This window comes from Eptesicus fuscus, chromosome 21, assembly GCF_027574615.1.
Source record: "Eptesicus fuscus isolate TK198812 chromosome 21, DD_ASM_mEF_20220401, whole genome shotgun sequence".
NCBI lineage: Eukaryota > Metazoa > Chordata > Mammalia > Chiroptera > Vespertilionidae > Eptesicus > Eptesicus fuscus.
In genome coordinates, this window is record NC_072493.1 from 4,746,572 (window position 1) to 4,760,509 (window position 13,938).

The following is a 13,938-nucleotide window of genomic DNA, read 5'->3' on the forward strand; positions in this document are numbered from 1 at the left end:
CCCGCACCCCGGTCCCAGCCCCTGTCCCGTGCTCTGCTCTCCTCTCCCTCCCGATGGAGGCCGGGCAGCCACAACGGCTCACCTATTAGCTCCGCGTCAGCCGCGTGCCGAGGGCTCAGAATGTTGGGAACGGTTTTACTGTGTTTAATCTCAGAAGAGCCTAACAATGCACTCTGAACTCAATGTTTTAAATGTCTGCATTAAAAATAGCAAAACTCCCACAACAGTCAAGAAACTAGGATCCATAAATCAAAAGAAAAATCTTTAAGCACCCAGACACTCTTACAAAAACACTCTTCAATAAAAAAAATGTAAAAAAAACAAACACGTTAAACTGTTGACCTCCTCTCAAAGGAGGAAACAAAAAAAGAAGGGAAGTCTGATGAAGTGACAAGTAGTGTTAAAGCAGGTTTATAATCCATTTAAACAGTAACCCCTCTGGAAAATAAACGTTCCTCTTTAATCCCTTTGAGGGCAACATACCATCCGAACAAGACCAGATTGCTTCTAAGTTCAAATGTGACCCTGTCGTCGCACCTTCACCCACCGATAGCCGGGAGAGGGCGGGACAACTCCTGATCAGAAAGAGGCCGCAGCATTTTGGACTTCCAAGGGATCTTTGCTAGACGCGACGCAGAAGCTTCTGGAAACAGGAATTAGGGAACTTCGAGTGTTTAGTTGACGGATTACTTCACTGGAGCTCATTCCTGAACCAGCACCGAGGAAACCAGAACCCTTCAGCGTCCACGTGCTCTCCCTGAGCCTCAGGTCGACGCTCCGCCCGCCCGGCCACACTCCCAGGATGGAACCCGGAGCCTTTTAGGGGAAGGGATGGCCATGGAGAGCGCCCTTGGAGCTCAGCAACAGGGTCAACCCTGGAAGGGCACCCTGGGGAGGGGCAGTGAGGGCAGGTTCCACACGTTCCCCGGCGCCAGCCCTGAAACGCTCGACCGCATGCTCCCTAGAAGGTGTGAGCTGTACTAGCGTCTGGCAGACACCGGCCACGAGAAGCAGATGAACCCACCACCTCCTTTCCCCCAGGCCTTCCACACCCGCTCCCCTGCCCGGCCGGCAGAGCTGAACGGTGAATCTCGGAGAAGACTCCACCAGGGGTGGCTAACAGAGCTTTCACTGGCCTCCTGCAGCCCCGTGTAAGGCAGGGTCTGAGAAGTGAAAAGCAATTGGAAAGCTCCTTCTCCACACGCCAGGTAAATACACACACACACACACACACACACACACACACACACGCACACTCAGTAACCTGTCCTATCCCAGCAGAGGGCTTTCCCAGACGGGAAACCTAGCTGAAAACTTCCCCTGCTCATGTACCTAATTTCACTAGGGGTCAGGGGAAGGCTGCATTTTGTAACAGCTGAACTTTAACCAGACTGTCATTAGTGGTGCAACATTCCCTCATTAGCATACAGTTACCCCTGAATGAAAAGCCCTGGCTGTCCGCCAGGCCGGCCAGGAGCTGGGGCCAGGGGCCATGAACTCCTAGAAAGTTCTATGAGCCGCAGAAGAAGAGCTCCCCCGCTCCACCGGCCTAAACTTAGCCCTCACCCCATTCCTCACTCCCCACAGCATCCGGCATCGCTAAGACGATACATTTTGAAAATAAAAAGAAAATGAACCGATGGAGCAAAGGGCCAGTAGCAGGCAAAGCCTTGCTGGGCTGGCGATTCCTGTTTGGGATTGAGGGAGGGGGAGGAGCTTTCTGGATGATTCTATTCTTGGCAAGGAAATTAGCTCCAGGTCCTGTTCCATCAGAAGGCCCCAACGCAGGACCGTTCTGGGGGAATGAACGCTCTCCCTGGGCGAAGCGACCTCATCCTGGGCTGTGCGGATGGGAGCAAAGTGGGGAGGGCTGCGGGGGGGAGTCTGGGAAGGTGTGTTTCACTGTGGGGGGGCGCCACGGGGAGGGGTGCTGTGAGGACAGAATGAATGGGTAAGGTCGGAGAAGATGGGCACAGTTAAGAGGGAGCGTGTGGATGACTAAGGGAGGTGAAGGCAGGGCGTGGATGGCTAGAGGGGAGAGGTGTGGGCCGCTAAGGAGGGTTAGGGGAAGAAGGTGTGGATGGTGGACAGATGAAGGGATGTCCATCAGCCCCCCGAGAGGCAGCGGTGAAGGAGGCCCAGGGGGGTGGCCTCGCCCGGGCTCTCCCCACCCCCCTCTGTGGGCGTGTGCCCCGCTGCGCGTGTGCTAGGGCCAGGCGCCAGGCCGCAGGGCCACCACTCACCCCACGACTCCCTGGTTGTAGTTCCTCCGCTTCCAGGGGGTCCCGCTGTACACGCCCCCGCCGCCGTCGGCCCGGCCGCCCCCCGCGGGCCGCGCTCCGCTGGGCTGCAGCAGGCTGTAGTTGAGTCCGTAGGTGCTGGCCTTGTTGTCGCGCTTCCTCTTGTTGCTGCTGCCCGAGGCCGGGTCGGTGGACTCTGCGGCGGGGACAGCGGCCGAGGACGGGGCCGGGGACGGCGACGGGGCCGGGGACGCCGAGGGACCCGCGGCTGCCCGGCGGGCCCAGGCCGCGGGCTGGTGGTGGTTGTTGTTGTTGTTCGTCTCCAGGGGCAGGAAGTCCCGCTGCTCCGCGGGGCCGCCCAGCAGGCGCTCCCCGGAGCGGTACATGCTGGCCGGGGCCGGGGCCGCGCCGCCGGGGCTGCCGCTACCGCTGCCGCTGCCGCCGGTGGCCGTGCTGCCGCCGCCGCCGCTCGCGCCGCCGCTGCTGTGACAGTGGTGGTTGAAGTAGAGGTTCCGCAGCCCCTGGGTCGTCTCCCAGATCTGCATCCACAGACTGTTGGACGGTCCGAGCTGCTCTGGCTGGAACCAGGCGATCCTCGGATCCATCAAACGGCGGCGGCCTCTGCCCCCGCCCCTCCCGGCCTCCCGCAGGGCCGCCCGCCGCCGCCGCGCCTCGGGCGCACGCCCGGCCTCGGCTGCTGCTGCCGCTGCCGCTGCTGCTGCTCCCGCTGCTCCCGCTGCTGCCCGAGCTGCCGGCGGCGTCGCTCCCGCCCTCGGGGACTCCGCGGGCCCTCCCCCCTCCCTCCGCCCCTCTGCTGAGCCTGTCACCGAGGTCCCCGTGCAAATGGCGGCCGCGGCGGCGGCTCCGGAGAAGGACGAGCGGCGGCGGCGGCGGCAGTGGCAGTGGCGGCGGCGGTGGCAGGGGCGGCGGGATGCGCCTGCTCCGTAGCGTCCTCGCTACTCCGGCCCGAGGGCGGGGCCTCGGCCGGCTCCGCCCCGCTCGCTCCGCCCCGCCCCCGCGCCGGCCCCGCCCCCGCGCCGTGCTGTCCGTCAGCCCGGAGGCCGCACCGTGCGTCACAGAGACCACGGCGCGGAGCGGTGCCCGCAACCGCCCGGCCCAACCGTCCCGGCGCCGGCTGGGCACCGAGCCGCACGTACCTGGGCGTCCGGGTGCCCCTCGCGCGCGCGCGCCGCCACCGCCGGTCTCGGTTTCCGCGTCCCGGAGCCTGGGTGAGGCCGGACGGAAGTCGGCGTCAGCTCCGCGGGGAAGGGGCGGTGGGAGGTGCCGCCCCGCCCATGGGCCCTCCCCCGCCCGCCTCCCGGATGTCCTTGGTGCCGACCCCTCCCGAGGTCTCAGCTCCGAGCACACCTGCCTGAGGGAGGAAGTGCCCCGGCCCCGCGCACGTGCGCTGGGCCCCGCCCGGACGCGGCTGCGCTGGTGCCCGCGCCCGCCGCCCCGCGCCCACCCCGCGCCCGCCCCGCGCCTGCCCAGCCACGCCCTGGCCTCGGCGGAGGGTCCCCAGCCCACCTGCGCGGCCGCACGCGCGTGATCGTTGCATGTGTTAGCCATGAGCCCAAAACCCACTCTGCACATCCACGCACACATCAACGCGCGCGGATGCACAGGCTGCTGCTGGGGTGTAAGGACACCGCGCCCGCCCAGGGGTGCACCGCCCTCTTGGAAAGGCCTCGGTTCAGAATAAACAGAAAACCCGGACCTTTCAGACGCACACGAGGACCAGATACTGTTGGCATCGGTAGAGATTTCCCACGGGGTGGCTATTTGCATATCTTCCCAATCCCTGTAGTTAAGACGCGGAAAAGGGAATGTTCAGTATTTCAAATCATCAGGAGAGAAAAAAAGGAGAATGAGCACATCTCTCGTATGCCTCTAAGGTGATCCCAAGTCCACAAGTCCCAGCCCCAGATTTGGGCCTTCTGTTTGGGGAGCTCAATATCCTGGGAAGGTTTTTTGGCAAACGATAAAAAACTATCAAATAAGGAAGCGTTGCTCTCCCTTTTTTCCTGCTGAGAGGATGATATGGCTGTAAATACGGAAAACCTAAAACAAGCCCTGTAGCATTTTGGTCCTGTGTGTGTGCTGAGAATCCCCTCGCCTGGAAAAGGAGGGGCAGTGTTTTCACGCTCGTCACCCTGACAAACGAAACAAAAATAAACTGTTGCATAGAGATGGGTTTCTTTTGAGGACTTCAAGTTTGTTTTGAAAAACTCAAAAGGGAAAAATAGAAAGCCGAACAAAGCAAGCATGATCAAGGTCCCACCATCTAGAAATCACCACCGTGAAGACTGTGACACAGTCTTCCAGAAATCTCTCCGGGCACACGGGTACGTCAAGGGACCAACATCCTGTAGGCTCTTTCAGTTTTCACTTACCTGATTTGAAATGTGATTCCGTCTTTTAAAATATTCTTCCAATGTCCAAGAACACATTAAACGCCACTGCCATCTAAGACCCGCCCCCAAAAAAGTATCCATGGGGCAGTACCTGCCAGACATGAACATTTGTTGTATAGAGTGTTCATTTCTAAAGGCAAACCTTATAACTACTACAGTATTGGCAAAACGATCAAATGAGCTAATAGACGTAAAAGTACTTTGCACCGCGTGGGCTGAACGGTAAGGGGCCCTGTCCTTGTTCACCTGCAGGGAACGCTGACCGGTTAGCCTGGTCACATGTCATGTTTCAGCACCTTCACTCAGTACATCTGGGTTGAATGTCTAGCATCCATACACAGTGGAGCTAATTGCTTCAAAGAAGATAAGTAAGCAACCGGGGCCTTTGGCTGCCTGCCATGAATTTACTGTCTGGTTAGGGAGGCAAAAGGGGTAAATATTTAAAGTCACATGGAAATTTATTCAGTTAATTCAACAACTATGTCTCAAGCAGATATTATGTACCAGCATGACCTACACTGACGAAGTCCCCGCCTTCATGGACCTTCCATTCCAGCGGTAAGGCAAGCGTGTAAGGTCAGACAGTGGTTAAGTGCTACAAAGAAAAAGAAAGTAGGCTAAAGGGACAGTGACTGTGCTATTTTTAGATGGGCTGGTCAGGGAGGGCTGCTCTGAGGAAGGGATATTTGAGCAGGGACTTCAGTGAGGCAGTGGGTCGTGTCCATCTAGGGAATGACCCGTCAGGCCCAGGAACTAGCCAGTGCAAAGGCCCTGTGGCAGGAATAGCCTTTGTGGACCAGATGGTAAGGCCGTGTCATTGAGTGGTGAATGTGGTGCCATGATTTAGAACCATAAAGTCTCTCTTGTGAAGGTTTCCTCAAAAACCATCCAGTCTCAAGTAAAACAGTAGGGAATTTTACATACACAAAAATGTGTCCACTTTCTCAGACAAATCCGCAGTAACCTGCTGCATCCCAAGAGACAGACTCATTTCAATCATAAATTTTGATGACTCACCCTTTTCATTTTGCTTTTTAGAACAAGAGAATAGACATTATAGTCTTCAAAAACCTCTGCATTATATTGATGAGCAACAACAACACAACACAGCTATCATACGCCCAGACATTTTTGTGCATTCAGGGGGCAGGGTGGGGGGGCTCAGCCTGGCGTGCGTCCTCTTGCAGTCCGGGGAGCCCTCGGGGGATGTCCAACTGACGGCTTAGGCCCATTCCCCACTTAGCATCCTTAGCGCAGCCACAGAGGCAGGAAAGGCTCCCGACACTGCCGCTGCGCTCGCCAGCTGTGAGCCCGGCTTCTGGTTGAGCTCCTGCGTTGAGTGTCTGCCCCCTGGTGGTCAGTGCATGTCATAGCAACCGTTCGTTCCGCCGTTCAGTCAATTTGCATATTAGCCTTTTATTATATAGGATGTCCTGTTCATTCTCAGGATTCTTGGTCTTAGGGAAGAACATGCTGAGCTGTTGGTCTCAACTTGAAAGATTTATGGCAACACCAAGGTTCTGCAGGTCAAACACAGAGCCGAGAAGTGAGAAGAAAGCAAATTACCAAAGAATCGGCAGATTTAAATAGGATTTTTATTGGCGTATTAACTTGCAAGAAACAGGAGGGACACAGCACGCGCACTGCTACGGGGTGTGATTAGTAACTGGCCTTGGAATTGGCCTTGGAATGAAGGCATGGGCGGTGTAAGATTATATTCCCGCCCTCCGGAGCGAACCAGCCCAGGGCTGACAGTCACACAGTAGGGCTATTAGTACCTCCGGGACTCAGCTTAGGAAGCAGTCGTTCCAGGCATTAGTAACCTAGGCTTAGGCCGCATTTACAACTTTCCCTCTTTTGCACACAGTATACATTTATTATATCGTGGGTTTTCTCTCCTCCTTCGTGAAGGGATAACAAAGTAGACTCGTAAGTAGGGAGATCTTTTTCAATGAGACGTCAAAACAACCGGCAGCGGGAAGGACAGTCCCAATTTCTCCCAGCGCTGTTTTTAGAAACACGTTGCTCAATGGTGTGCCATTCTGGGATCTCCGGAGTGAGTGAGCGAGTGTGTGCGTGAGTGCGTACGTGGGTGGATAACAACTTTTAGTATAATGCATACTCTATAAAATTTGTTCGTTTTCAGTGTGAAATTTTTTAGTAAAATTAAGAGTTGTGCAATCATCACCACCATCCAATTTTGGAATATTTTCTATCAAACCCCACCCCCTCCCCCAAATCTCTAGGGCTCATTGGCAGTCAATCCCTTTTCCCAACCCCCGCCCTGGGCAACTACTAACCTTCTTTCTACCTCTAGAGATTTGCCTTCTCTGGGTAACCTCTGACTTGAGTGGCATTTCCATAGATGTTGACCTTGGTGGCTGTAAAGCCCCCACAGAGAATTTCCCGCCTCGCCTAACGACGGTGGGGAAAAAACACAGCTGATCAAGTTTCTGCTAGCTATTCAGGCAGCTCTTTTTTTCTTTTTAATATTTAATAAAACATATTTCCTTATTTCATTTATTTATTTATTTGCAAATTTGAGAGAGAGAGAAAGGAAGAGAGAAACATCAGTGATGAGAGCGAATCCTCCATCGGCTGCCTCCTGCACGCCCCCTACTGGAGACCGAGTCCGCAATCTGGGCATGTGCCCTGACCAGGTTGAACCGCGACCTCCTGGTTCATAGGTCGATGCTCAACCACGGAGCCACGGCGGCTAGCCCCTTTGGGCATCCTGATAGGTCGGCTTCGGCTCTCACATGCGGCACCCCGTGTTTCTCCGTCTGTGCCCCATGTCCGTCTGCCCCCCTGTAATGAAGCTCCATGACAGCAGGGGCCTGGTGGGGGGCAGACGGACTCGGAGATGATGGCCCCGTGATCCCCAGTTCCTGGGGTTCCCCTTTCTGTATAATCCACTCCCCTTCCCTGAGGGTGTGACCTACGACCTGTCTAACCAGCAGAACGTGGTGAAGGGATGGATGCCTCGTCCTGAGGATGTGACCTCACAGCAGACTCTGCCTCCGGGGCTCACGGGAGGGGGCGCCTGTGGGAGCTGACCTCTGACCCGCAGCGCAGCCCAGCAAGCAAACGTGCTTCCAGCAGCTGGGCTGAGCCGGCAGCGGATGCTCCTCCCGTTGGGCCTCCCGGCGAGAACGCAGCAGGGGAGAGCCCCGCAGAGCCATGCCCGGGCGCCGGAACCCCGGGACGGACAGCTACTGCACGTCTGTCCTTCCACCTGCCGCTCAGCACTAGTTTGTTCCGCTCCCTGCTCTCCCCTCCGTTGTTAGGACGGGGTCCAGCGCGCAGGGGCGCCCCCGGGTGACCTGGTGGGGGAACACATTGCCGTGGAAAAGCCGAGCAGAGCGACCGAGTGGACAGCGAGTCACGGCCCGCTCCCGGCTGTGCGGTCTGTGTGTGCCCGCGCATCACCGGAGGGCGCCCTTGAACTTGCCTGCCTCACAGGCAGAGGCAAACTCCGCTCTCAGACGCGGGAGAGCCAGGCCCCGGGCCTTTTCTAAGGTAACTGCAAGCCAAAGGGCCCCAGCTTTCCCCTCACTACTATTGTGCATCTGACCCAAGAGGCTTCTCATTCAAGAAAATTTGGAGTAAGTGACAGAGTTAGCCTGGGGTTGGGGAGGGTCTAATAACAGACTTAGAAAAGTGCAGCCAAAATAATGGGGGGGGGGGGGGTCAAGTCCCACATTTGTTTGGTGGAGCAGAAGTCTGCAGCCTGAGGACGAACGGAGAGAACCCATTCCATTGTCAGGAAGACTGAGTCAGGGGGCAGCACGGAGCTCCGAGGGGCCACTCCGCGTGCCACCAACCAGCTGCCGGGTCACCACTCGCGAAAGATGGAGCGGTGTCACACGCGTAACCCCTGACCTGTTCTGAAACTAGCCGGTGCCCCACGGATCCCCGGAGCACCTCTCCTAGGGCCGGAGAGGCTGCCTGGGACATTCCCTCCAGCCGCTGGTGAGGGGCGGTGCCAGAGCAGCACGTGGGGGGTGACCTTTGTTCAAAGTTCGAAAACTGGAGCTGAAAACGCACAGCCATGATGAAGACTCGGTGACGAATCAGCATCGGAGAACCGCTGGCCAAAGGGAGTGTTAGGTCATTTGTCCACCTTCTCAGTCCTAAGCAGCTTTGGGTGAGTGCGTCGGTGGGAAACGTCACCATTTCTCACAGGTGACAGGAAAGCCGTATCAGCTTGACTGTTCCATCTCCTCAAGCCGCCCATCTCGCCAACATGGCTACAAGGTCATGGCTTTGAACCCTATGAAGGTCAAAAGCTGTCCTCGGCCTCTTGGCCAACATAACACGCTTCCCAAGAAATATTTGAACACTTAACCAGTGTCCTTGTCATTCATTCATTCATTCATTCATTCCACCAACACTGAGCACTGGGGCGCACAGAGACGAGTCGGGGGCCGTGCTCACAGCCCTGTGGCCCTCTGGTGTGTGGTGTGTTTCCGCACAGTGTGTGTCATTGTAGCCAACCCTCGTTCGGTCGGCTGGAATGCCAGCCCCTGCAGGACAGGCATGAAGGAGGCAGCAAAGGGGGCACCTGGCGCCCGGGAGCAGGGGTGTGTCCGGTGACCCATCCTTGGGCTGCCAAGTGGCGAGGAGGAGGAGCAAGGACTGACCGGGAAGAATCGGGCCCCACATCTTTCAAGGACAAAGCCTGCCCATCCCTCCATCCCACCTCTCACTGGCCGTGGACACGTCAGCCCCAATTCTGTTCCTCTCTAATGTTACAGAACCTCTAGCTCATTTCCCCAAACCCCTGTGACTTAAAGCTCTCACCCCCACAGATGAGAGGCCCCAAAACAGTGTCCCCTCACCTCTATTTCTTCACACCCATTTCAGCTCATGAAATAGGAAAGGAGCAGGAGGAAATGAGAGGGGATGAGGACGTTACTTGAGGCGTCCCTGTGGAGGGGACAGGCCTTCACATAACGCATACCACCTCATGGGCTTCCAGGGATGGGGAGGAAGGGTAAAACATTCACTTCCTAGCCCAGCCCGCGTGGCTCAGTGGCTGAGCTTTGACCTATGAACCAGGAGGTCGAGGTTGGATTCCTGGTCAGGGCACATGCCCGGGTTGTGGGCTCGATCCCCAGTAGGGGGCGTGCAGGAGGCAGCCAATGGATGATTCTCATCATTGATGTCTCTATCTCCCTCTCCTTTCCTCTCTGAAATCAACATATATATATATATGGTATAAAAAATTTCACTCGTTACAAGCCACACACACATTTGGAAAAAATCGCGACATTAAGCATTCATTAAAATGGGTACCTTTCTTTGTGTTTCTCTGATTGACGAAGACTGAACAGAGCAGTGATTGCCAGCGCGGGCAGGGCATGGGAGACACAAGTCTGGTTGACTATGTGTGGACATGTGACCTAAGGTCCTTTCGGTTCCATCTACCAACGTAAAGACGTCCTTGGACCCAGTGCCTCCGTCTGCTCGGGCTGCCCTAACACAATGCCAGCAGTTGGGGGACTAAACAACAGAAGTGTATGTTCTGACAGTTCTGGAAGCTGGAAGTGCAAGAGCCAGGTGCCGTTGAGGCGTTTCCGGTGAGACCGCTCTTCCTGGCTCGCACACGGCGTCTTTTCTCGCATCCTCAGCTGGGCGCATGCAGAAAGAGAGAGCTCTCTGCTCTCTTTCCCTCTTCTTATAAGGGACACTAATCTTTTGGATTTACAGCCTCATCCTTATGACTTCTTTAAAAAATTGATTTCAGAGAGGAAGGGAGAGGGAGAGAGAGAGAGAAACATCCATGATGAGAGAGAATGAATCATTGATCGGCTGCCTCATGCACGCCCCACACTGGGGATGGAGTCCGCAACCCGGGCATGTGCCCTGACCGGGAATCGAACCGTGACCTCCTCCTTCATAGTTTGAAGCTCAACCCCTGAGCCACACCGGCCCTATCCTTATGACTTCATTTAACCTTAGCTTCTTCCCTAAAGGCCCTATCTCCAAATACAGTCAAATTGGGGGGGGGTAGGGCTTCGACATATGAATGGGGAGGAGGTGTCACAATACGGTTCATAACACCCAGCGAATCCAGCTTCAGAAATCGATCCTGCATATGTTTGCATATGTGCACAGAAATCTTTAAATAAGAATGCATTATATGTGCACGGCCCAGTATGGCTCAGGGATTGCATGTCGACCTATAAACCAAGAGGTCAAGGTTCGATCCCCGGCCAGGGCACATGCCCAGGTTGTGGGCTCCATCCCCAGTAGGGGTTGTGCAGGAAGCAGCCGATCCATGATTCTCTCTCATCATTGATGTTTCTCTCTCTCTCCTTTCCTCTCTGAAATCAATAAAAAAATATATTTTAAAAAAAGAATGCATTGCCTGTCATAGCCAAAAATGATAATGAACCTAACCATCCATCAAGTGGGGGTTAAGCTCAAGATTAAGCTCAGTCAGCCGATAAAATACTAGTGTGCAGCTGTGCGAACGAACGAGCCGGCACGACACAGGTTGGCCGGGAGAGCTCACTCAGACGTTCAATGGGAAATGCAAGCTGCAGAATGGCGTGCAGAATACAACCAATTTTTGTTAAAATCAAAAAGTATACGCACCGGTATTTTCCGGACGGATTTACAAGAAACCACTGGCCGTCATTCCCACCGAGGCCTGGGCTTGCGCAGGGCGAAGGATCCGCTCCTCCCTCTGCTGTACTGTTTGCCCTGCCCGTCTCACCGCTAGTGGAGGTACGGGACTTTCTAAAGTCGAAGTAAAACTCACCATTTTAACCCTCTGAAAGTGTCCAATTCGGTGGCACCGGTACATTCATAATGTCGTGCAGCCATCACCTCTACCTGGTTCCCCACATCCCACCCCCCTGAATGGGCGTTCGCTAATCTGTTTTCATTTCTATGAATTTGCCTACTTTGAATATACTATATTCATATCAGTGGAATCATATGAGGCCTTTGTCATCCACATTGTAGCATGGATCAACACTTCATTCCTTTTTTTTTTTTTTAACTTGCGTTTTATTTATTTTTTATTATTTATTATTATTTTTTTAAATCCCCACCCGAGGATATTTTTCTGTTGCTTTTTACAGAGAATGGAAGAGAGAGGGAAAGACAGAGAGAAACATCGATGTGAGAGAAACGCATTGATTGGTTGCCTCCTGCACATGCCCCGGCCACATGTACGGGGAGGAACCTGACACTGAGGTAGATGCCCTTGACCGGAATCGAACCCAGGACCCTTTGGTTCGCAGGCCGATGCTCTATCCAATGAGCCAAACCGACCAGGCATTTCAGTCCTTTTTCGTGGCGGAATAATATTCCGTTGTATGACTATGCTCTATCTAGCTTTACCATTGACCTGTCAACGGGCATTCGAGTTGTTTCCAGCTCTTGGCTATTGTGAACAGGACTGTTACAAAGATTGACATACAAGCTGTTATTCGAATACCCGTTTTCGGTTCTTTTGGGTACATACCTGGGAAGGAATCACTGGGTCATATGGAAGTTCTATTTTAGTAATTTTGGGGGGATGAATGCTACTTTTCTGATTTTGTTTAAATATTTAATTACATGCCACGGATGAGACAGTATAGAGCAAGATCCTTTAGTACAGCCTCTCTTTGACAAGGGACATTGTTTATCTTAATTATTAAGGCCTTAATTGGGTTTAACTGTCGTTTGTCTCAGGGCCTGTTAGATGTCTCTGTGAGGCAGACACGCTAATGTTCTTGCTGTTGAGCTTAGTCTACCTCAAAAGGATAAAAGGCCCTGGCCGGTTTGGCTAGTGGATGGAGCGTCGGCCCACAGACTGAAGGGTCCCAGGTTCGATTCCGGTCAAGGGCACATGCCCAGGTTGCGGGCTCGGTCCCCAGTAGAGGGCATGCAGGAGGCAGCCAACCAGTGAATCTCTCATATCATTGATGTTTCTCTCTCTCTCTCTCTCTCTCTCTCTCTCTCTCAAATAAAAAAATTATTTTTTTAAAAAAGAATATAAGTATTCTTCTGATGATACTACTATCCTTAGATAATGCAATTGATAGTAATTATTCCAATTTTTAGCTATTGTTTGACAGTTTATTTAAAAGATAACTAGCCCTAACCGGTTTGGCTCAGTGGATAGAGCATCGGCCTGCGGACTGAAGGGTCCCCGGTTTGATTCCGGTCAAGGGCATGTACCTTGGTTGTGGGTACATCCCCAGTTGGGGGTGTGCAGGAGGCAGCTGATCGATGTTTCTCTCTCATCGATGTTTCTAACTCTCTATCCTTCTCCCTTCCTCTCTGTAACAACAAAAAATCAATAAAATATATTTTTAAAAAATAAAAATAAATAAATAAAAGATAATATTGGCCACTTCACACCCACTAGGATGATTATTATCAAAACATAGAAAAGAATAAATGTTGGCGAGGATGTGCCGAAAGCGCAGCCCTTAAGAAATGTTACTGGGAATGTAAAATGCTGCTGTGGAAAATACGGCAGTTCCTTGGGGAAAGAAACGAACAAACTAGCATATAACACAGCAATCCCACCCAAAAGAACTGAAACCTGAGATTTAAGCAGATATGCAGGGTGTCCCTGAAAAAAAGTATGCACACTATGTATTCTATTACATTTTGAAAATGGAATGTATTTAAATAAACACTGCATTTATAAGTATTTAAGGTATGTACATTTTTAGGGACATGCTATACGAATCTGAACCCTAACGCTAATACAAGCCCTAGCCCTAACCATAATGCTAACCCTAGCCTAACCCTAACCTTGTGCCCTAGCCGAACCCTAACCCTAGTCCTAGCCCTAACCCTAACCCTAGCCCTAACTCTAGCCCTAGCCCTAACTATACACTCATGTTCATAGCAGCATTATTCACAATAGCCCATAGCTAGGAGGTAGAAGCAACCCCAGTGCCATCAACAGATGAATGGATACACGATATGTGGATGGAGTAGCATTCAGCCTTGAATGGAATACTATCCGGCCCTAAAAAGGAAACGGATACATTCTAGGACATGGATGAACCTTGAAGACATAATGTTAAGTGAAACAAGCCCATCACAAGTCAACAAATACATTATGATTCCACCTACATGCGGTACCCAGAGCAGTCAAATTCATAGAGACGGAAAGCGGAATGACGGCTGGTGGACTGGCAGCCGGGGAGGTAATGTTTACCGGGACCGTCTCAGCTGGGGACACTGAAGCATATTCTGGAGAGGGATGATGGGGACGGTTGCACAACAATGTGCATGTCCTGAGAGCCACTGAAAAACGCTTAAAA

The 13,938-nt window shown here is 53.4% G+C and overlaps 1 protein-coding gene across 3 annotated transcripts in view; it reads right to left on the reverse strand.

Annotated features, from left to right (window-relative positions):
- Positions 1-2,942, reverse strand: part of TENT4B (terminal nucleotidyltransferase 4B) — a 40,174-nt gene extending 37,232 nt beyond the window's left edge. For 2 of the 3 annotated variants that reach the window (XM_054710600.1, XM_054710601.1), the window contains exon 1: positions 2,244-2,942. In XM_054710600.1, coding sequence (XP_054566575.1) covers positions 2,244-2,845 — 602 coding nt within the window. In that variant the 5' untranslated portion in view covers positions 2,846-2,942. The remainder of the gene's footprint in view (positions 1-2,243) is intronic. The other variant, XM_028126996.2, reaches the window with a different exon arrangement.
- Between the last annotated feature and the right edge of the window lie 10,996 nt (positions 2,943-13,938).